The sequence below is a fragment of the Electrophorus electricus genome, chromosome 5 (genome assembly GCF_041902795.1).
Source record: "Electrophorus electricus isolate QZ-2024a chromosome 5, ASM4190279v1, whole genome shotgun sequence".
NCBI lineage: Eukaryota > Metazoa > Chordata > Actinopteri > Gymnotiformes > Gymnotidae > Electrophorus > Electrophorus electricus.
The window spans coordinates 3,620,001-3,643,338 of record NC_137501.1 but is presented as its reverse complement, the minus strand read 5'-3'; the positions used below and the strand labels follow the sequence as shown (position 1 = coordinate 3,643,338).

The 23,338-nt window shown below is 42.1% G+C and overlaps 2 protein-coding genes across 4 annotated transcripts in view; both read right to left on the bottom strand.

Moving 5' to 3' along the window:
- Positions 1 to 19,310, bottom strand: part of msh3 (mutS homolog 3 (E. coli)) — a 41,366-nt gene extending 22,056 nt beyond the window's left edge. Inside the window, exons 1-18 of one of the 2 annotated variants that reach the window (XM_035529535.2) lie at positions 19,013 to 19,310; positions 18,679 to 18,775; positions 18,332 to 18,567; positions 17,983 to 18,207; positions 17,682 to 17,798; positions 17,377 to 17,494; positions 16,756 to 16,889; positions 16,356 to 16,522; positions 9,930 to 10,048; positions 8,713 to 8,821; positions 7,673 to 7,757; positions 7,216 to 7,325; positions 5,057 to 5,189; positions 3,355 to 3,542; positions 2,813 to 2,981; positions 1,445 to 1,509; positions 1,182 to 1,298; positions 344 to 451 (exon numbers count right to left, since the gene is read on the bottom strand). In XM_035529535.2, the coding sequence (XP_035385428.1) occupies positions 344 to 451; positions 1,182 to 1,298; positions 1,445 to 1,509; positions 2,813 to 2,981; positions 3,355 to 3,542; positions 5,057 to 5,189; positions 7,216 to 7,325; positions 7,673 to 7,757; positions 8,713 to 8,821; positions 9,930 to 10,048; positions 16,356 to 16,522; positions 16,756 to 16,889; positions 17,377 to 17,494; positions 17,682 to 17,798; positions 17,983 to 18,207; positions 18,332 to 18,567; positions 18,679 to 18,775; positions 19,013 to 19,177 (2,462 nt within the window). In that variant the 5' untranslated portion in view covers positions 19,178 to 19,310. The remainder of the gene's footprint in view (positions 1 to 343; positions 452 to 1,181; positions 1,299 to 1,444; positions 1,510 to 2,812; positions 2,982 to 3,354; positions 3,543 to 5,056; positions 5,190 to 7,215; positions 7,326 to 7,672; positions 7,758 to 8,712; positions 8,822 to 9,929; positions 10,049 to 16,355; positions 16,523 to 16,755; positions 16,890 to 17,376; positions 17,495 to 17,681; positions 17,799 to 17,982; positions 18,208 to 18,331; positions 18,568 to 18,678; positions 18,776 to 19,012) is intronic. The other variant, XM_035529536.2, reaches the window with a different exon arrangement.
- Positions 19,311 to 20,158: 848 nt separating this feature from the next.
- The window catches only part of ubac1 (UBA domain containing 1), a 7,758-nt gene continuing 4,578 nt past the window's right edge, over positions 20,159 to 23,338 (bottom strand). For both annotated transcript variants that reach the window (XM_027006262.3, XM_027006263.3), the window contains exon 10: positions 20,159 to 23,144. In XM_027006262.3, coding sequence (XP_026862063.1) covers positions 23,029 to 23,144 — 116 coding nt within the window. In that variant the 3' untranslated portion in view covers positions 20,159 to 23,028. The remainder of the gene's footprint in view (positions 23,145 to 23,338) is intronic.

Below are 23,338 nucleotides of genomic sequence, written 5' to 3'. Positions count from 1 at the left end.
CACACACACGTTCTCTCTCTCTCTCAGGCTTATGTAAGAAGCTTCAAACACTACCAGCGAATCACAAAAGAGAAAAGCGGACCCAGTGTGAGGTGTGAAAACATGCTTTGTATCAGCGTCCAAAACTTGGTCTGCATCTCCTTGACAGACGCTGGCCTCATTACATGGTAAAGGTCATTTCCAATTGTTTTCATGTCCTTGGTTGACTTCAGTGATGGAAATTCAAACGGACTAGCAGATTGCTAATGGGAGAATATGAATGTGTGGGTGAATGATGAGAGCATGATATGAAAGAAAACAGCAAGTTCATGGAGCGTATGCCAGGCAGGAGTCATTACCACACCTGCAGTAATTGTTCTCTTTTGCAACCTGGGCCAACGAGAAGAGGCAGTCCATGGTTGCTAGGTGACCCACAGCCTTCCTCAGCGTGTAGTAGTGCTCCCCAAACAGTCTACAAAAAGAATCAACAGAGGGTGAAACAGCATTGCTCCAGGAGCCTCTGTCGAGGCCTTACACCTACTCTGACGCTCGTTTGCAGAAAATTCAGCATTCTGCAAGAAGTGGTCAGAATGATCAACTAGCTGCATAGATGTCGAACAACTGAGTAGTTTATTAAAAAGGTCAACGAGCGAATTTTAAATCTTAATTTTTTAGCTGCTAATATTTCAGTCAAAGGGACATTAGTAACAGCACCCTAACAGCAATTGATAACAGCACCCTTCCGATAATAAGTCAAGTACCTTAACCACTGAGCTACCACTGCCCTAAATTAAAACTTTTTATTCCAACAGCACATCACCATGAGAACTACAACTACCCATCATGTGCTGCATACCGTACGTTTGTCAGAAATGGTAACTGGGAAAAGACTGTGTGATGGACATGATTATATAGGGCTTCTTTGAGACCAACTAGTTAACTAGCAGTTTAAACATTCGACTAGTTGGTTTAAAAAGCAAAAACGTACTTTGGCTCAAGACTGACAGGCACTGAGTAGCGAAGCCCCAGTCAAGAATTAGAATGAGGGAAATAGTACCATCAACACGCCTTTCATGAAGGCTATACTCTGTGCAGAGCTGAACATCTGAATGTGGACTTGTTTTCTAGTAAGGAACAGTAAGTGCTTTCTAGTAAGGAACAGGCTCCTCTCTGCAGGGCATGGGAGTTCGTGAAGTACACACTGTAGGAAGTTGATCCACTCTCCACCGCAGTCGATGACCAGCTGTTCACGCAGCCGCATCAGCTGCCGGTGTCTCTCTGCGATGAAGGGTGAATGATAGCGACCCACCACCTTGGTGCTGTATATATACACACAGGACAGCATAATCAGAGCATTGTGGACAGAACCCTGACAGAATTTGGGTAGAATAAGCTGGATGCATACTGCTTTCTGGTGGTGCAGTGGTGAATGTGTGTGTTACACGTCAGTGGATGAGATATGCACCTGTTGATTTTGACCCAGTCTGGGGGGACAATGGAGGACATGCTATTCTTCACCTCAATAAGGAACTGGGAGAAGGAGAAAGAGTGTGTGTGAAAGAAAGAGAGAGAGAGACAGATGTAAACTAATACAGCCTTGATCTGCCAGTAACATATGTATTCTGAAAAATTCTTACAAATCATTTGAACATTATAAACAATTTAAAGTATAAGATTATGATGTGCGGTTTCCATTTCCTATCTGCTGTGATGGATCTTTGCACTAGTGACAGAAGTATAGTGTAATAATGGAAAACATCGCAAAGAAAGCTGAATGACCAAATAAATGGTTTGAATATAAATGTATTAATTTAGTTCTAATTATTACAGTGTTCTTCCTCCTGTAAACATGAGGCACTGTCTGGGGTTTGTACCTTTAGTCTGGTACCTCTTTCTTCATATTCAATCCTCTACTTTACTCTGCACATGTTGAAAACTTTACCCTGAACAACCATAAATAGTTATGCACACTAAGCAATGCAGCAACTATTTGCAGAAGTAATTGTATAATAAAGTAAATGGCTTGCCAGATAATTACTGCTTTTGCATGTGCACAATGTATTATGATCAAATCTAAGAATCTGTCAGAAGAGTAGAGGTGTCCAGGTCTTCAGCAGTGTAACACACTCAAAGCAAAGCAACATTTTAGATGTTTGTACTTGTATCAAGATGTTTGGCTCTCTTAATAAGCTAATGTCATCCAATCTTTGGCCACACCAACGTGGTTCACACCGGTGAAGCCTTACTGCAAGCTCAGACTGTGCGATTCCTGATTGCCATGTTGCAAGGCAAGATCCTCACTGGACGAGAAGTTCAAAGCAGCATGGGTGCTGTCGCGGTCCAGCATCCAACAGTACCAAAGCAGTTCAGAAGATAAACTGGCAAATGGCCAAATGGATGTGATTTAGACCAGCGAGAGACACAAGAAAGGCCTGGTGTCGGCACACCATGAAACAAGGGAGTGGGAAAATGGAGGAAAAGAAACCCTGGTGTTGTGTATGCATGAGCAGTCAGCACAGGGGACAGCAGGAAAAGCATGCCAGTTCCTGCAGACACAGTGCCATGTATCGGAGACTGTTTTGCCTTTCACACTCTGACAAGCACCCTGCACCAGAAACGCCATGACATCTGTACCACCTACCAATCAAAGCCAGGGTGCCCCGGCCAGAACTCAGCCAAGTCTTTCTTCCCATGTGAAAAAACCCATTTTACAACCAGTGCTTATGTCTGAGTCTAGTTTAGTGCTACGCTGTCACCTAGAACTGGTTGGTGGTGAGACAGAGAGGGGAAGAGATGAAAGAACACCACGTCTCAGCTGGGCTTCTTCCTGTACCTCTTGTCCAGACACGGTGGTGTAGTCAAACGTTGGGTTGTGGAGGACAAGACGAAGTTCACGCCGATGCTCCATGATGGCCGAGAGGACGGCCTGGATCTCAGCTTTCCTCTCGCGGATCACGGGAAAATCCGTTAGCTCCACAAAAAGCTCAGTCTTATCCCCCATCCTAAGGAAATGCATACATGACATCATTTCAACATGCACTCAACTTTTTAAGCTAGCAAAGAAAATCAGTAACAATAGACTGGTTGCCAGGTGGGGTTTTCATTAATGCTTGAACAATTACTAACTAATTATTACATTTTATGTAATGAAAGGGTTTCACCTAGGCCACAAAGGTGTATTGGTGAGTATACACTCCAAAACACTGCCACATGTTGGGCCGTTTTCCAAACACTCAACACACCTAGATACTGGCTAAATTGCAGTGTCGGTCATCATTTCACACAAAAAGACCTTTTTGGTTTACCACTGGGTTTCATGTATTCCTGTAGACACAGAACCTGCACCTTCAGGTCACTTTGTTTGCTAGCACTCACTTAGCAGCTTTTTCATTGAGCACTTTGAGGAAGTTCTGGACAGGGCTGAGGAGCTGGGGCGTCTCCAAGAGCAGGCTCTTTAAGAGGGCAGAGCTAAGCTGCGATTGGACGGCAGGTACGAGAGCCTGAAACTCCCCCCTCAAACGAGACAGCGTGCTGCTGATGAGGTAGAACTCCTGAGTGGAACACTAGTGCACACACAAAAAAGACAGCATGAGTAATAACATATTGAGTAAAAAAAAAAAAAAAGCAAACTCTAAAGTGCATATTCCTAAATCACCCCAACAAGAAAAGCCTTTCCAAATACTAATCAAACCCTATTTCAACATAGTCAAACCCCAGTTTTGATTTTATTTTTTTTTATGCTAGCCAGTAACACTAAAAGCCAGTTAAAGCTTCTCATGAACTTTACTGCTGATTAGCACTTAGATATGCCTTTGGGAAATAGGCTAACACAAGTCATCCACACATCATGATTCGGGGGGTGGGACTCCCTGCCTGTGCTCATTAAAATTCAAGTATATGGTAGCTTCTTAGCATTCATGGCAAGACTGAGCAGCAGAATGACTTCATGGGTCTAATATTTGAATATAGACAATTATTCTATTTTAGATCACTGATTAAAGTGCTGCTGCAGTGAGAATATTATGCTATTTGACCAATACGAAGAGGAGTACAAAAAGCAATTAGACATTGTATGAAGTTTCCCTGGCACTAGGGCCAGATTTATTCAGCTTCTTTGAAAGTGGTCCACAGGACTGTTTCCTGATGCTGCCATTTCTATCAAGGATGACAGTCTGGCAAGATTTTCTCCATTTTGTTTGCTTTCACACAGTTCTTACTGACAGGAAAAAGGAGGCCAAGTGAGGCCTGGATAATAATAAGAGTGGCCTTCCAGCTGGCCATCATTATGCCATCGAAAAGGAAACCACTGGGCACCTTCACCTTAAGCAGCCTGCCTGATTCTAGACAGGAACTTTCAAAGAGAAATGAAAGCCTTCTGATATGAGGATAGAGTGTAGGCACGGCGCCATGTATAGGATGTTCAGATGGTAAAGGCTGTGACAAAGCAGGAATTTGATTTATTCATTTATTAAATTTATTTATCTTAATCCTTTGCGGATTAGGTGCATTCACAATTCAGTGAATGTCAAATGTTCAAATTCAAGGGATTCCATACTCCTTTCTGGATTTATTAAACCCTATGCCCTAAAAGGTAGAAAAATTATATTCTGTTTTACAGACTAATTATATGACCCTTTTGGCATATAATATGGCATATAACATGGTGTTAATACGATCAATCCAAAACTGTTGTAATAGTCCATTTTTAAGGCTTCTTACGAAATCTTATGAAGGTAATTCAACAAAAAACATGTTGGGTAACGCCAGTGCACACAGCCAATCCTTGGTAGACAACGTCACCTTTTAGTGACATAAGGTACTGTGTGAATAATTCAAAGTGTCAGGAAGCCATGAGAAAGTCTCAGACCAGCTCATCTAGACATGGGAATAGATTTTAATGAAACTCCTGTGCATCTGGTTCGATGTGACATTTTAGACAGTTGCAGATTGTAACATGAATGGTAAATCTGGAAGTCTTTGAAGCTGTCCGGATAACCCCTCCCCCCAGGCACACGCCCACGCCCACGCCCACGCACACACAAAAAAAAAGAAGGATGGAGGGATCGTGTGACTGAACCTTCATATGGTAGATGCTGCAGAGCCCTCTCTCCAGGTCAGGCAGGCGCGTGAGCAGGGCCTGCACGGAAGACAGAGCACTGGAGGAGGAGGACAGGATCTCTGCCACCGCATCCTGCCGAGAGAGGATCTCTCTGAGCAAGGATGAGAGAAGGCCACGTTAGGGGAAGGGGAGAAACCCAAGACATCACACACACACACACACACACACACACACAGGCTACACTGTAGGAATGCGGAGCACAAGCTACACCATGCAAGCCAAGCCAAACATGCCTGCAGGAAACAACGGCACATCCTCTGCATGCATGTGCACGTGTAAGAGGAGAAAATCTTTCTAATCTGCAAAAACTGTCACAGTTAAGAGCAGACTTGTCACACACTTTCTGTTAAATTTCAATGACGTTATCTCCAATACGTCATCAAGCAAAGGACAGTGCACATTAGCTACATAATAATGTACTTTGCTGTAACATGGTGTCTCAGGGACTTCTGACACTGAGGATTACCTCATAAAAGGATGCAAGGCCAAATTTCTTCCCTCCGATTCATGATGCTTTTTCTCCATTTTTAATGTTATTAATATGGTGAAATTTCTTTGGAAAGGTAATTCAAGATAATAGGGAGATGTCCATTTTTTTTAAAACTTTTTTTAAATTTTGAACTGTAAGCAAGAGAATTATATATGCAAGAAGAAACAAACTGCACAAATCTAGTTAAGTATTATAGTGGCATGATACTTCCTACATTATAATGTTGATAACAGCAATATACATTAGCTCTGGGGGGAAACATTAACAATAAATAAATCCCCCCTTTCCTTCTGCAGTCTAAAACATAAATATATAATGAGGGACTATCAGTTGGGTGAAAGAAATACAAACTGGGGAAATTATTCTCATTAAAACTTCCATTAACTTTATGTGAACCATGATCATTCTTCAGTAATCAATATTAATTATTTTAATAGAAAACTGCATTCTAAATGATCACAATCATAAACCACAATCAGTGCACACACCTTTGTCCTTTTCTCAATATTGAGGAATTGATTCCTTTGGCTTTTTACGTCTCCATCATCTATCATTTAGAGGCCTAGGCTACGGGTGTGTCCTTGTCTCTCCCTGGGATTTCAGAACATCACGAAGATGAGAGATGACTAGTTTGCTTGAGAAAAGGGCCCCAGATGAAATACTCTTTACAGCTGACACTGTGTACAGCTGTTTACAAGTTGCCTTTGGGGACATCAAGATAGCACTCGAGGACTTCAGATGGACAGTGTGCGTCTTCTGTGACACTAGACCACATCATTGCTGGACAAATTTATTCAATGATATTGTGTTCCTGTGGTATATTTTGTGATACTGCTAAACCAGTTATAGGAATACTTGCAGGCTTTACACATATACTATTGCTTAATTTACATATAGGTGTAATTGCTTTGTTCAGTCGATGCTACAAGGAGACACGCTCAGGGGGGGTCTTTTCACTTCTGTCTTCACCAAATTAAAGGCACCATGCTCCTTTCCTGTTAGTTCTATTCTGCAAATCCGTACAACTGAAGAAATCCTAATTAATTAACTCCTCGCCTGACATGAAGTCAACTCAGGTTAATCTTTTGGTCTAGTTAGTGTCCTTTCATCAAAATCCCAGATCCATCTGGGCTAGAAGAGGTTAATGAGGGAAAATGCAACAGAAGCTTTAAATCCTCAAACAGGTTTGTCTGAGCTTAGTTCATCTGCACATATGGCTGAGATCTCTCATGATCCACATGGGCACCTCCTAATCCAGATGTAATGAAATTTTAACCCAGAGGTCCACATAAACAGGGATAAAAACAAGCCAGCACCTACTCAAAGGAAAAAAGTCCTTTTAATACTACAAAACAAACTGCGATACTGTTTCATTTTTTGCTCTCCATGTCCACATATTTCATATATGAAATCACTACATAATTAAGATTATGACAATCCACCTTGAGGATGCGACATGACTTTTTGGTTGATGATTTGTTCATAATTAAAAATAACCTACACTACACTGACAGCAATACGTATTTAGACTCCTCATGCATGTCCAAAATCACAAGGGAACAAGGTACAGACACCACACGTTTCCACCAGAACAGAGGCGTGTTCCTCGGAGGACGCAGAAACTCACGAAGTGGACTTCAAGGGTTGGCTGACCCACTTCTTCAGCAGCCTCTTGCCGAATGACGTGCGTGTGTGGTCCAGGACCCATAGTAGGCTGCCCTTCACCGAGCCTGTGGTCTGTGACAGACAAGGGAACCCGAGGTTGTTAAACCGACAGCGGCAGGGCCAGCGTGACAGAGATGCTCCAGCGAGATCGTTATGGTTTCACAGCAGCGGCACTAATTAAGTGCGTCACGCTGAGATGAGTTGGAGCTGGGGGCGGAGGGTTGGGGGTGTACAAACACACACAGCGCTGTGTTTTCAGATGCATTATGTTGCCTGGTGGAAACAAATATAAATAAGACCTCGGAACAAGAAATGACACATAGCAGAGTCAGAAAGTGTTGGAATACAGGTGCGCTGCAGACGTTGGAACATTAGCTGCACTGCAGCCCCCTTTTTCCAAGTTGATGGTGAAACCATACCTGGTTGCTAAAGATCTCCAGGTTCTTCATTGTGGTGGCACTGAATACCATATTGTCTGCATCACTTGACAGCCTCTTAAATGAACTAGAAGGAGGAAAAAAAGAAATTCCTGAACTTTCAGTTCGAAAAACATTTCAAAATGATCAGGTTGCATTATTTTGTTAAGAGCAAAACCTTCCAGGAAAGTAAGTGGAGCCAGACCAACCCCATAAGCAAGCTGCCTTATATAGCAGAGACAAACTGCATGGAACAAGGCTTTCATTTCCGACCAACAGATGCTAATTAGTCCTCTTTCTACGAGTCTTGGAGATCAGAGCCCTGTTATTTGTCGTTAAACAATGCCCTTAATCAATCCTTAATTACAGCATGTTCCAAACAACTTTCTCAGCATCCTGACCCGCCACACAAATCGCCAATCAGCCATTCCCCTCACCGTCCACCCCAACCCCAGTTTAAGTGAAATTTAAGAAGCCAGTGGCCCGCGTGTAACAGCTGTATAGAAGCATGGGCAGTGGTTAAGGAACTTGACTTGTAATCGGAAGGTTGCTGGTTCAATGCCAAGTCGCCACTGTTGGGCCCCTGAGCAGGGCCCTTAACCCTCAATTGCTCAATTTGTCCTCAGGTCATAATTGTAAGTTGCTTTGGATAAAATCATCAGCTAAATGCCATAAATGTTTAAAAAAAAAAAAAAAAAAAAAGGCAGGATGGGGAATCGAAAGTGAGCAACATTAGGCTTCAAATCACTGCACCTTAACATCAACAGAGCCGAGATATGCTCATGATGCGTGCCTGTCATGACTTCCTCATGTAAGGAAGTCACAGGACTCTGATTTATTTTTTTTTTAAAGGCAATCAGAGATTTGTATAAAAGAGCGCTGGCAGGCTTCCTGGTTTTCAAACAATTCTGCAAAAAGACCCACTTTCGGTCACATTTGAGTAGTCAAAATAAGCATGCGAGTCTTGTCTAACATGGGATGGCCGACATAGGTGGTCATGCTGGGACACACACTCCTGAGTGGGGTGAGTGAGTGGGAGTTACCTGGAACAGAGCAGGACCCTCTCCAGCCTAAACTCAGTCAGGTACTGGATCACCGGCCCCAGACAGCAGATAACCTGGCTCTCTAAGCCCAAGCAGAAGGAAGAAGAAACTGCAGAAAACAAAAGAACATGTAAAGCACACACAGTCTCAGCGGACAACATCGCTGCAGCTTGACGTCCCAAATTTACCGCATGTTCTTAGATATTTTTATTATGCTGTATTCTTACATAAAGGCATAATGACAAAGTGAAACAAACTGAACTGATAACAGAAGAGACATTCCTCTCTCTGTCCAAAAAGAGCTTGCAGACCTAACAAGCATTTGGTATTCATCTCCCACATGAGTGAAGTGTGAGCAGAGGTGTGGATGGACTCAAGGTTCAGGTGGAGTCGGGTTTGGCCCTGGATTTTGTTCCCACTGCGATGCCCTCCACACTTATCCACTGACATCAACCAAGATATAAGAACGTCAGCACTGACCCTGGTAAGATCTCAAAGCATAGCCCCACCACAGGTAAACCTTGCCTGACTGATTATGCACGTGTGCTTCCACACTGATCTGAGACCAGAGCTGTGCGGTAATGGCAAAAGCACAGTGACGTTCTTTTAAATCAAGCAGCTGCTAAAAAATGGATGCTGTTCCTGGCAAACAGCTTAAAAAACACAAAACACACAAACACTAGCTTGTGAAATAACAGGGGGAAGCTTTTAAGCCCAAATCCACAGAATTAGGCTGAGAGTCCATGTCACGTAGAGAAAAAAAAAAAAAGGCTCAGGCTGTTTGTGACACATTTTATTGCAGAGCTGAAGGCATGCTAGAGAATAAAAGGTTCTCCATCAGAGAGCACATCAGCGCTGGTAACACAGAAACGTAATGAGTGGAGGGCCGAGCTGGCAAAGAGCCCATGCGAGATGATTTAGTGTTGGGTGTGGGCAGGGAGGGCCACCCCAGATCATCCTACACACCTCCAGCTGAAAGACAGCAGCTATTGATCTTCATGCCACCTGTCCCTCAGGGAAACAATTTTTCAATTACAGGACCTTTCCCATGTCTGGTTGGCCAAATAATGTTCCAAAGACCAGAAAGGCAGAAAGGCAGACAGCCAGCCATGCACAGTGACTTGGAGGTGGCAGGTAGACACACACACGCGCGTGCACACTCACAGACACATAGTGTTACAGAAAAAATGACAAGAAATATTGAAAAGGAGTATTACCCTTCCCACTTTGAGCAGATACGTTGGCGTAGAAGTCTTTGACCGTTGAAAAGGCGATGGGGTACTCAAACTGGGAGCTCTCACGTTTCTCAATACGAATACGATCATCCGCCTGGATACTGCAGGTCAGCGGTCATGGAGGAACATGATGTAGGGAATGAAAACAAATATAAACTGTAATGGACATTTACAATTTTAAAATAAAATGGTCACAGTTTAACCAAGTTCTGTGGCTAAAATAGTAGGCCTAGAGAAAACCCTGGAGAGTATGCAACTTTAAATCACTAACTTTCTGCTTGATGCTTCATGTTACATAAGGCTGATATTTATCAGAAATGTTGAATAATGTCTATATCTTTTCATTTGCAACTCTCACGGCCATCAGTTTCCATATCAGTGACTTGAAGCTGCTACGCATTTGCCGCAGAGGATAACAAATCCATACTGGACACACACACACACGGACCAACTGCTGCCGTTCACTCCTGGCTCCTTTCAACACCACCACAAGCTCAAGGACTCCCACTCTCTTTGTCGTCTCCTTGCCGTTGCTGGGGCAACCACAGCACGCACATGTGTGACTTGTGCAAGCGTACCGCGAGCGCCACTCAAAACTAGCCAATTAGACTTCCTCCAAAACCATCAATAACGTTTCCTTAAAAGTGTGGAAACATGCGTCACCACACACGCCACCCGGACAAACTACACAACCGATGTTCTCTGACACGAAGTGGGTGAATGCTGAATGGGAGATATCTGAAATCATGGAACGAGCACGAGGGAGGGAGGGAGGAAAGGATGGATGGATGGATGGATGGATGGATGGATGGATGGATGGAGAGAGAGAGTGGGTTAGGGAGGAAGGGTGCACAAATGGCTGTAGTCAAACCTTCTTGGAGCATCTCAAAACCAGTCAGACATGAAGTCACTCCACGCCAGAATGGCCATTCCTGACATTAGCACACCCTTTCATTTAAGACGCATCCTTCAAGTGCTCTGTATTCTATAAAACCCATCCTGGACCATTATTTGTGGCCACAGCGGTTCACCAGCATTCGCTTTTAAAATGAGCCTTTAAAACAGTTTTTATTGCTGTTCTCAGGTCAGCTCAAGACAAGTGCCACGCTACAGCCAACATTTCCTAAAAAAGGAAGGAGAACCAACCCCAAAGTCATCAATCGTACACCAGAAATGTCTCCCCAGCGACACCCAACCTGAGCCACACAGCTGATGTTTATTGTTCTTTTCAGTTGTACATAAGAAAGAATCGAGCAGACAACCCCCCCCACCCCCCGTATCAAAACACTGCCACGATATGCTGAGATTTAGAAATGTAAAGGTGACATAGTATAAATCTAATTAATGAGTCAATTGATCAGCTGGTGGTGGAGAATGAAGCAGGTCACAAGAAGCTGAATTCACAAAAATCTCTTCACAAAGAGCATTTTCCATACATTTGTATGATTTTCTCTTAAGACATCTTTTTTTTTTTCCTTTTTCTGTTTTTCTTCTGAAAACCTACATGGATCTTGGTCAGTGGGCATAGCGGTCAGAGGGCACAGCAGTCAGTCTGGAAAGCGATCACTGCGCAGAGCAGTCAGTGAGCAGAGCAGTCAGCAGGGACCCTGTTCAGAAACTGCATACAGTAAACAAATGCTCCCAGTCTTTCCCTCAGAAACACTTTAAGATTACTATACGTTATAACATTTTCCAAATCTTACTCGGTGACATGTCCTTAATACCACGACAGAAGTACTAGAACGCCAGTCACGGTGGTGCAGGCCCATGCACGGTGCATTGAGTATTCTGATTCTGGTTTCTATATTTCTGGCCAGCAGGGGCACAATAGACCCTGCAGTCTGGTGAGCAAGGGGAGGAAATGGATTTTCACTGCAGGCCCAGCTCTTCATTCTAAATCCCCAGCACCAGATCCTTCCTTCACCTCCCCTCCACATGCACTTCCTTTCCCAGGAAGCCAGCATCGTTTTGCCACCAGCCAGAGATGAACTCTGCCAGCTGGCGGCTGGCCGGAGCCCACTCCCTGCAGGCATTCTGCATCTTAGCCCTGGTGGCAGACCAGTTTGCCAAGCTGACAGAGCAGAGCAGCACACTCCCAGAAAGGGGTAACTGGTTTGCAGACCTATGACATAGCACCTGGAATCCCCCCAGGATCTCATTACACACACCACGGCAACTGCCAGGCAACGGTTTCTAGGCTGGCCACCTTAGCTACCCCCGGGTTCCCTTGCAGAGGAGCGTGGTGTTCACCATGCAGTGCCCACCTCGCTGCTGCCACATGGCGTCTGCTCCACAGTGCCCACTCCATGGTAACCGCCCCCAACAACCACCACAGAGTCCCCTCTGCATGAATCTCTGTGGAACCAGCCTCTTAAACTCTGCATTCATTAGACTGGAGTCAGAGCAATTCCCATGCAAATTCCAGGCAAGTTGTTTGCAGTGTCCAGAGCACATCACAGCTCTCTGCCCAACTAGGGACATCAGAAAAGGGCTTCAACAACTTGCCAATTTCTAAAATGTTTCTAAGACTAACCATCTCCCTGTCCCTTGACACAGCAAACCACAAAGCAGGGAAAAACAGGCAATAGTGAGCAGTAAACACAGAGTAGCTGAACTAGATAGTAACTAAACTACTAGAGCAAACATAGGCTAATCCCCTCCCAGTGGAATCAAATTCCACTTCACATCTTGAAGGTTCAACAGGAAAACAAATGTAATGTTATAATAAACTGTCACAGTTATGAGGAACACCAGCTATTTTATATGTTCTTATCTCCCTGAAATGAAATAATTTTAAAAACATTTGTATGGAATAAATATTTCATAAAAACCCACTACTTGTGCTTAGCTAAATAGCATATTAGGATTCTGCTCCAGTCTTAGTGGAGAGAGCAGACAGGAATCAAACGCACAGACACACACAGACATGCACACGGCTGCACGACTAGGGCTGTTGCTGTAGGAGCTGCAGCTCCAAGCCGCACAATCGGAGTGTCCTTTATAAAGTGGAGGCACATGCACGCTGGGTTACACGCCGGGTTAACAGAGCGGCAGATGACAAGCGGCGAAACTTCGCCCATCCATCCGCTCACATCAGCCGAATCACACTAAGTCAGCACCCGCCAGTTCCGCTTCCACTTATGACCTCGTAAGCGGAGGTGGAGTTCGGTATGAAATGCCACGGGAACTTTGCTTTTCATATCCACAGGGGCTTGAGGCGACAGTGTCAAAACATGGGCGTTGGCACAAAGAGGTAATGGGGAATAGAGGAGCTAAAGTGAAATAGTGGATTGGGAGAGGAAGGGTTAAAAAAAAAATAATGGAATAGAGATGACAAGAAGAAAAATGGAGAGGGAGAGAGAGACATCACTCGCAAAACATGACCCCCCTCAATCTGATCAAATCTACACCTCGTCGCTTAGACCATACTCAGAGAAGATCAGAGAAGCAGCAGGCCAAACGTTACATATCTGTGCAAGTGTGACCAATTATGTCTTCTGCACGCACAGCCCCGTATGATCACATGTGGAGTGGCATTTAAACAGAGAGAACAAGAGGTGGGAATTTAGCTTCGCTGTGTACAGCCTCTCACTCGTTTATCACCTTCTAGGCTGTAACTACACCAGGCACTGCAGAAGAGGAACCACAATAGGTGTTTGGCATCATAGTATGATGACACTTTACAGACCTGATATTTTTGTCAGCCCGTATAAGAAGACAACACAACTGCCTACTCCTGGCTCCAGCGCAGACCGGGGTCTCTCTCGCTGTGCTTTTTCAGAGAATACCTTATGAAACACTTGTGGAAAGCTGCCAAACACACAAAATTATTGGACCCTTGAGGTATAAAAAGCAGGTATATATCTCCCCAGTATGTCCAAGTAATGATAACATTTAATTTTTAATGATAAAGGTTTAATGAAAAATGACCTAGAAAAATATAATAAATCCTACCCTGGTATTAGCAGAAATGAATTAAATTCCCCTCTTAGAAAAGCAGTGGTGCAAGAAAAACCAAAAAATCTTCAGTTTGGAAATGGAAAGTTGAAACATGGTGAGCAATATAAAGCTGAAGTTTGGATCTGCATAAATAAACATATCAATCGTTTAAAAAAGTGATCTTGACCACTACAATTACTGAATTCCTCATCACATGTGCAAACAAGACCAGAGGGATTTTCACTATATGTAAAGAAACATTTAACGTAATACCTGTGTTACTTAGAATTAGAGGTTCACACAGCTTAACAATGTACAGATGTTCCGCTGTGTGTGTGTGTGTGTGTGTGTGTCCCTCTTAATTGCAATTAAGAAGTGCAATCAGAGCATTGCTAAAAATAATCAGTTATCAGTTTTCTGAAACCTTACAGATTTCTCCTTGATCTTACCATGAGCTCAACACTCATCATGTTCAGGTTTCAATTGTGTTATTTATTCAAGTATATAATAAAAACAAAAGAAATATGGAAAAAAAAAAGTTTTAAAGCAAAACGATAAAACTAGATTAAACTAGTTTAAACATTAGAACTGAAGCATCATGACTTTTCCACTTTCATTACTGCACTGTACTTATTTTACATGAACGATGCCCTTATAACCTGATCCGAGATCAGTGCTGAAATTCAAAATAAGTACTTGGGTAGGATTACTGAATTCCAGTTATACACACACCATCATGTGCTCCAACATCTGGTGTCCAACCTCCAATCCAGCATTAATCTTTTCTTCAGAGGAAGCAGAAACCAGCTATATTTGTATTCTAAATGTTTCAAGCCCACCTCTGCGCTGACGACTCACTGGGAAAACTTAGACAATGCTTGCAAGTGTCTACAACTTCCCTGTCAACATACATGTAACACCACAGTAAAAAACTGTATGCCTTGTCTTCACTGCTCATTACTGTAAAACACAACTCATAGTTTCTCCCCTTTTGTATATTATCTTTGCCACACAAAAAAAAAAAAACTAGAAAAGTATATTTCTAGTGGTATTTTTAAAATGTCAAATCAAATCAACTTATTTATATAGCGCTTTTTTACAAATGTCCAAGTCCAAGCCCCAGTGAGCAACAAAAGGGCAACAGTGGCAAAGAAAAACTCCCTAGAGCGTGACGAAGAAACCTTGAGCCTGGTTCAAATAAGAAAGACGAGTTCAGTCGCCCTTTAGACATCACTCCAGCATGGACACCCAGCCCTCTAGAGATCACTCAAACATCGACATCCAGCCCATTTTTACACATTTTTCTCTTTTTGAAAGGCTCGTTCGCCACGAGTAGCTGATACGCAGAGCGCAACGCTGCACGACGGCGAAATGTGGCACCAGCTCACCAACACAGAGAGGTGATGAAACACATTCGTTAAGGACTTAGTGACAGCGAAGGCCATTCGTTCTCCTCCTTCTCCATTGACTAAATCTTTTTCATCGGGCTCCAGGTCTATGGAGCAGTGATCGAAGCAGTGCGAGGAAGACTATGGCAGAAGTGAAAGGAAGAGCATCACTGAGCTCTAACAGTGCATCCATCTCAATTCACTGGATAGCACCATACTAGTGAAAAATGAGGCCAAAGTGCGTGTGTGTAGAAGGAATTCTGCACGGTGCAGAGTGCTGATCAAATACCAGCGACTCATCATGAATAAAGATGCAAATAACTACACACACACACACATCAGTGAGATTTTAGCATTAGATAGGACCAGTTCATTGTAGATGATCTGCGCGTGAAATGTGCAAAAGGCCAAGCGTGCAACATCGCTTACTAGTTATAAACAAGTAATTAAAATGAAATTTTCCTCAACAGAATCATGCTAAGGAATGCTAAACTGTTTTTAAAAATACTATTTAAAAAACCCAGAAAAATGTCCACCACATTCCACCGTGCTCATTCTGTAATACTATTCATCATTTCTCATTTAACATTAATAGAAAGTTCAATATAGTATGCAACACTTTTGTTCTACAAGATGTTAATGGAACATTCAACAAAAAAGGCTCCTTGCACTGCTCACAAATGGGATGCATCTCCCGTGTAGAGTTATTTACTGACCTCTCATGGTGACTGATGGTAAATGCCTGCCAGCACTAAATGAGAAACCATGAGAAAGCTGACTGCTTTATTATATTGGACATTCCAGCTACAGGGACTCAGGCATTTTGTTTCACATTTTACCTATATGGCTTTAACTGAGCATTTATGTTTGTAGTAGGGTAATAGATTAAAATGCAAGCAGTTCTCAATTATATTCATGTAATTAGGACAATGCAATAAACCAGCATTTTTTTATAATTTTAAGAAAAAGGTTAATCATTATTCTTTTTTCTGATATCTTGTGGTAATTAGATTTCCAGTCCGATTCTTTGGGCTACATCATCAGTAGGATGTGAATGCCAGTGCACGTCCGGGTGTCTAACCTGGATAGAGCGATGGTGCGGAGTAGGCGCTCTGTGGCCTCAGACAGGTCCGACGGCACCAGGATCTCCACCGGCTGGATGCGCAGAACTCTGGCCTCCAGCTCCGAGCGGGAAGGGTTATCCCGAAAACAGTCCACCATCACGTCCCCCACGCTGGCCTGTACCACCTGCACACCACCAATAAAGGAACCCAAGCAGTCACGACTGTCCGGCTCAAACAGGTCAAACCAATTGGCGCTGGATTATGAGAGTCTAATACAGAATTTAAATCACATTCTGTTAAACTATCCCACAAGACATGACTCCATTAAAATAGGAAAGATGATTTTCCAAATTTCAACAGAACATGTGATGTGGTGTACTTGTGCACTGTGGGAGTTTGTGAGAAGACGGCTCCTACCACCAAGCCCACAGTGAGCTCCTTGCTCTGCCTGTCCCAGCTTTCCTTCACACACATCAGGTAGCTATTGGGTGCATCCTGCACCACGTCTTCTGCTTGCTCCAAGTCCCCCAGCTTCAACACAGGGTTCACATCTTGAGACAAACAAATAAATCACATTTAGAGCACCATACGAAGACTCAAAATTACACCTTTAATTAGGTTTCCAAGACAATTAAATCTCAACTCTAGTCTGAAAAGAATTCAAATAGGAAAGATCACTTCAAAAATGTGAAAAATATTAGCATATGACATATTACAGCACTGGGACAGTCTTACAGTACTAGGTATAATTTATTGTGACAGTTAACAGTTTTAGGTCCCGTTTCCCCACCAGGTACCAAGACTAGTCTTGGATTAAACTGCAGTGCCACTGGTGTAATCACTAGTTTTTGGAAATTTTGCTTTGTTTTAGCCTTAGGCTGAATCAACGTCTCAGAAACTGGCACAGAGCGTTCAAAACGCCACTTGTAATCAAAATACACAGGCGCCAAGTACTGATATGTGACATATCACTTTTATAACAACAATTTCAAACAAATAGGTTTATTTTTTGCTAAGAGGGAAAAAGTACCAGCACACCTTCCCCAACCAGGGTAGACTTGGTGTAGAGCGCACTAAGCTGTCGACTGAAGAGGGAGCTCCTGTTGTTGCTCGATGCTTTGATAGCTGATGTTTCTGTCTGCTTCACAACTCCAACCTACAAATCAAAAAATTAAAATAAATAAAACAATTTTTAAACCATTTTCTTTCTGAGTGAGAATTTTCTACAAGAAAATGCTATTTCTACAAAATAAAAGAAGAACCATTAGCAGCATGACAACGTTACCACACAAACAAAATACAATCTTTCGATATCTCTATTTTTTCTCAAGGCTACCACTCACCTTGTGGCCCTGAGAGATGAGGCGGCGAACATGCACGAACAGGCGGTGAGTGGGGATGCTGGCGGTCATGAAGTTGTGGTCCAGGTGACAAAAGATGTTCAGCTCCTTTGCTGCAATCTGTTTACATCAGCACACAGAGTGGAACTGTGACAGTAGCCATACGCACACAAAGCATAACTGAACAAGGCAGCATTGCATTTGGATATTACCAAGCACCTGGTTCACAACTAACGCCAACGTCAGCCTCTACAAATGCCATGATAGCACGGTGGATGTTTTCGATGTCTGCTCCATCTCTCACCTCTGCATCCTCTCCAAAGAACCTGTACTTGTAGCCGCACTCCACACAGAGTATTGTGTCCTTGTGCTGTTCCTTGATCTCAATGTACTGTTGCTCCAGGGGAGTGTAGATGCTTTTGGTCCTCTTTTTAGGACCTGCCAGTTCTGGGGGGCTCTTCTTAGTGACACCTCCAACACTACTACCAGACTTGGCAAACAGGCTGAAGCTAAAACCTGGGGAAGCACACTGAAAAAGGAAATAGAGTCTTTGGTCAATTTCCTGTCTTAAAATGGAATTCCCTACAGAATGTATTATCAGCAACAATACGACCCTCCATAGTTTAGAGTTAAAGCTGTTTATTCTCATTCACCTCTTCCTCCGAGTCTTCCTGCATCATGGCTGCCTGGTGTCCTGCCGTGCCATCAGTGTGTCCGGTGCCTGGAACCTCCAACTCCTTGCTGACACTCACACCTGTGAGCTCCAGCTCCATGCCAACACTCATGCCTGGGGCTCTGTCATCACTGCTCCCGGGGCAGCTGAAACCTCGCAGCTTTTCCAAAGTTGAGCAGGAGAGAGTGGCCTTAGAGACAGAGGGCCTCTCATCTACTGGCAGGGAACAGAAACACTCCGCTGCAGTCCAGTAGCAAAACAAGGCGCAGCACTAGGCCCAAACAGGGGGAGAGGTTCTCATGGAGATGTGATTGTAAATGTTCTTACGTTTGATGTTGCTGTTCCCCTCTTGGACTTCGGCCTCCTGAGGGAGTTTTGCTCGTTTCTCTGAGGACTCTCCCTTGCCAGGTAAGCCTAGTCTCTTCTAGGGTTGTGCATAAGTCAAATAAAGTGCATTTATTTTAAAAAAAAAAACGTAATTTTTTTTATTCTGGTTTACATTGCCAGCTGCTATGTAATTATGAGCGCCTGTACAATAAACATAGAATGCATAGAAACCGTAAGACCGCAAAACGAAGCCTTTTTGTTTTCTGGGTAAAAAGCAACACATTTGTGCGTACTGGATCCTCGCTCAAAGTGCATATATGATAAACCTTCTCACCTTGCCTTTGCCTCTTTCCTGAACACGTTCGGCACACTTACGTCTTGTCTGATCAACATCCTTATCTTTGTCATTTGTACCGCTAAAGAATCTGCTAATAGTCGTCTGTGTTTTTGACTTCAAAGAAGTCTTGCTTGCTGCTAGTCTTTTAAGATTAGAATACATTTTTATTTTTATTTTTTTTACAGCACAGAGTAATAGTTAAAAAAGGATCCTCATTGCGTGGTGCTTATACAGTGATAAACTATAGCAATCCACTATGAATAAAAACAGATCATTTTAGCAAGGCACTACAATCATTTTGGCGCATATATGACGTTTACACGTCCACACGTGAATTCACCGGCTTGTTCAAGAGAGTAAACAATGCGTCGGTCCTGCGCAGTCTATTTTACATTTACATCATTTTAGCAGAATGAATTACAATCCTGTCTGCGTGGAAGAAATCATTATGCTAGTATGTTAGGCCTGAATTTAAGGACATAATTAAGCTATCAGAGCAAATATACACATGGGAAGTTTTTGTTCCTATTTGAGGTTTTAATGTATATTTAAAGAAGTGAAGGATTGGTGATTAATCAAGTGCCCTAATGTGACTAGGGATCATTGAAGTGCTCCATGAAGAGGTGGGACTTCAGTCTTTAGTCTACATTTGAAGACATTAAGGAGCTACAGACGTGGTGCAAAGCCATATTGTTCGAGAGGCACGCAGAGTGTAGATATGGTGCGTTTGGGTAGGAGGACCAGTTTTGGCTTCACAGGCAAGTGTCAGGGTTTAAATCTGATGCGTGTGGCTACAGAGAGCCAAAGGGGGGAACACAGCAGTGGAGTGATGTGTACGAAGTTGGGGAGATTAAATAGAAGTGCAGGCGCATTCTGGATCAGCTGCGAGGGTCTAGTGGAGTCTGCAGGGGGGCCTGCCAAGAGTGAGCTACAGTAATCCAGTTTTGAGATGACAAGGGATTAGACAAGTAATTGAGTGGTTTCTCTGGGGGGAGTCAAATCCTTTTGATGTTATGTAAGAGAAAAATTATTTTCAACAAGGCAAATCAGCAATTATTATAAACCTGTTACTGTTAAATATACAATAAATATATTGTGGTGGCAAGTGATGTTACTGATATAAATCACAAAACAAGCACACGATAAATTTCAAACCTTTTTATTTGCAATAATACAAAAACAAAGCTTCCCATTTCTAGACAGGTGAACACAGTGATGGAAAAAAGAACAAATAAATTCACATCGCTTGAGACCATGACAGTGTGTTAACAAAATTCAAGGAACAGAAATCCTGCCGGTGTTTGTGTGTGAAATGTCACGTCAGTATCTATGACATGACTACCCGACAAAATGTATGCTCTCCCAGTGGCAATCAGTCTTTTAACTAATTTAATATGATGAAAATTTGAAACCCAATGTGACACTGCTTTAGTCACCATAAGCATTTGAAATAAATAAGAATAAATGATAAATGCTTGTTCAAGCATGAAGCACCACTAATGCTGGACTTCACATTCCCTTATCAGACTTGGCGAGATCAAAAATACACAGCAATGAGAAATATGACATACTTTTCTGATGACTGTGATTGCTGAAAACCCTTCTGATAACATGAGTGAAAGAGTATTGCATAATCCTGGTATTGACAGGTCTACAATTTGCATCTCATTTTGAGTTTAAACAAACAAACAAAAATAGACACACCTATATTGCTCATATTCTTGAAAGCTGTAGTGGCTGTTTTCAAACACTGAGTGCTGTTTGTTGAACACCATAACTCAAACCAAAAACCACGTTTATACTGAACAAGGAGGGAAATGTATGATTTGACCATTTAGAGTCATCAAGTTGCATTACTGTGACATTAGTTTAATAACAGTAGTCTCTCTTAGAGGTGTACTGTGAATGAGAGGAACTGTGCAGATGTTCTCACAGACAACAGACTGTATTTGGCTTGGAAATAAATATGACAAACGTAATTAAGGGAATTTAAAGTCAAACGTTACAATATCTAAGATATTGTTATCTTGCTAATCTCCAACATTATGCTCATTAAATATAGTTCAGACTATTGCAACAGTAGAATTTTCTTCTGTGATATATCTAGAAACCCCTGAGCATACACATCAAAACCTTTAAATACCTATAGTGGGACAGGGGAAAAGGAGCAAACAAATGTTAACATGCATGCATATGACTGTCAAAAATGTCTGATCACTTTGGTATAAGGATTCCAAGGTAACAGCTCTGATAAAGAGTAACCTTCCAGGTGAAAGTCAGTAAAGACACAACCATTTCCATTTTGGATAAAACCTTCCTCCCATGTATTGGACAAGTGTGTTTCACTCAGTACATAACCTTGTCAGAAGGGAAGTCAAAAATGAAACAACGGAAAGATACCCACTTTGCAAAGTGCTGCACATATCAATTTTGACAGTATTAAAGCCAGACTGCCCTAGAGATTTTATTGTAGCTTGCAGTGAAGTTTTTTATGTGTGTGTGTGTGTGTGTTTGTGTGTGTGTGCACATGCATTACCTGCTGTAATATCTAATGCATGTGCCAGGAACTGAAGCAAAGTGACATGTGACATGGCCTTCAATGCACAAACAATGTATGCTCGTCATTCTTGACAGATTTTATAATGCAAGAAAAAGGAAAAATATATATATAGCTTGACCAATTTCTAAAAGCCAGATATTTGTATTTCAATAAAAACATACCACATACCTAGAACCGAGTAAAAGTCACATTCGCATCACGCATGCCTGCCCTGAAAAATAGTGTTCTAGCGGATCAAACAGAAACACTTAGTTTGAAGTGGCCTGACCCAGGACCTAAAAGATCATGTTCAGTCAGGGTCAACAATCAGGCATTCTGGAGCAACCTTTTGTCTCCCAGTTCACTTACATGAATATACGTGAAGACTGAAAAAGAATCAGTTTCGTATTTAAAAGGGGTTGAGCATGGTGAAGGAGAAAGTGTCAAATCCCAGATCATATCATCTGGAGGAACATAGGAAAGAGGTAAATATTTTAAAACACAAGTCACTTTTGTCTAGTTATTCAAATGACCATCAAATGACAAAGCCACTAGTAGGTGGGATTTTCTGCCTTTTTCACAATCACCGTATGTTTTTTTTTTCTGCTTATTTCCATAATCCACATCCTCCAAAAGGACCAGCACTAAGCCCTAAATTATACATGGCAACTTCACAAATGCCTGCTACTCTTGGAAAAGAAACTGAAAATAGACACTGCATTCTTTTTGATGGCACAAGACCACAGAGGGATTGTACAATGTTTATGAATTGTTCAGATAAGGTAACTGGTTAAGGTCCTCAAAAGAAGCATGATGAAAAGTCATAGATTTTCCAAAGGAAAGTAGCTTCAATTTGTGTTACAGCATGAAGGCAACAAAAGAGACCGTAGTGTCAAACTGTTCTCCAAACCAACGTAAAGCTGAGATAGCTATTCAACTCTTTCTAGTAACATTCACTTTGATGAAATGTAACTATTCAAAGAGACTAATACCTTTTTTAGATTGTTGTTTGAACATCATGAAATATACAAAAGTAATTTTTTGTGTAAACATTTTTTTTTTTTGTTCTGGATGCCCGATGTACATTTACATAAGGAAAAAGTATATAAATAAAATATGTACTATAATTAGGTGATTAAAAACAGATTTTATTTAAAAAAAAATAATAATAATGAAGTTAGCATTCATCAGTTATTATTAAGTTACTGTTTACATTTGTGGGGTTTTTTGTTTTGGTTTTTTTTTTTACAAGTGTCCTGTTGAGTTATAAATATCTAGATATTTTTTTCTGTATAATATTCAAAACCGAAATATTTATCCTATCCTGTTATTACTGTTACATTCGTCATTTCCTGTGTTTAACATAAACCATAGAAGACACACACACGCGCGCGCGCACACACACACTTCCCTTATAAATGAATAACCTTTGTCCGCTTTGCAGTGGCTCCAGCAGCTGAAGATGAGGTGTGGTCTACGTGCGATTGAGTGTCTGGAAGATTCTGGAGATCTGGAGCATGACTGGACCAGTCTCGGGGTCATTCATCCACTGTGTGCTGTTCAGAGGATTCTCAAGCATGTCTTCAAATGCTGCAGGCCCAAAACAAAACACAGGACGTAAGCATTAAACTAACACCACAAACAACCATCGTATCCCACCAAAACCTAGTGACAACTGCTGTGAAAGTCTTGATTGAGTTCTTTCAAATTTCACACCTGGTAGTGGAATAAAGAGATATGGGCTCTTCATTTTATTAATACAGGGCTCTCACTATAAATCACAA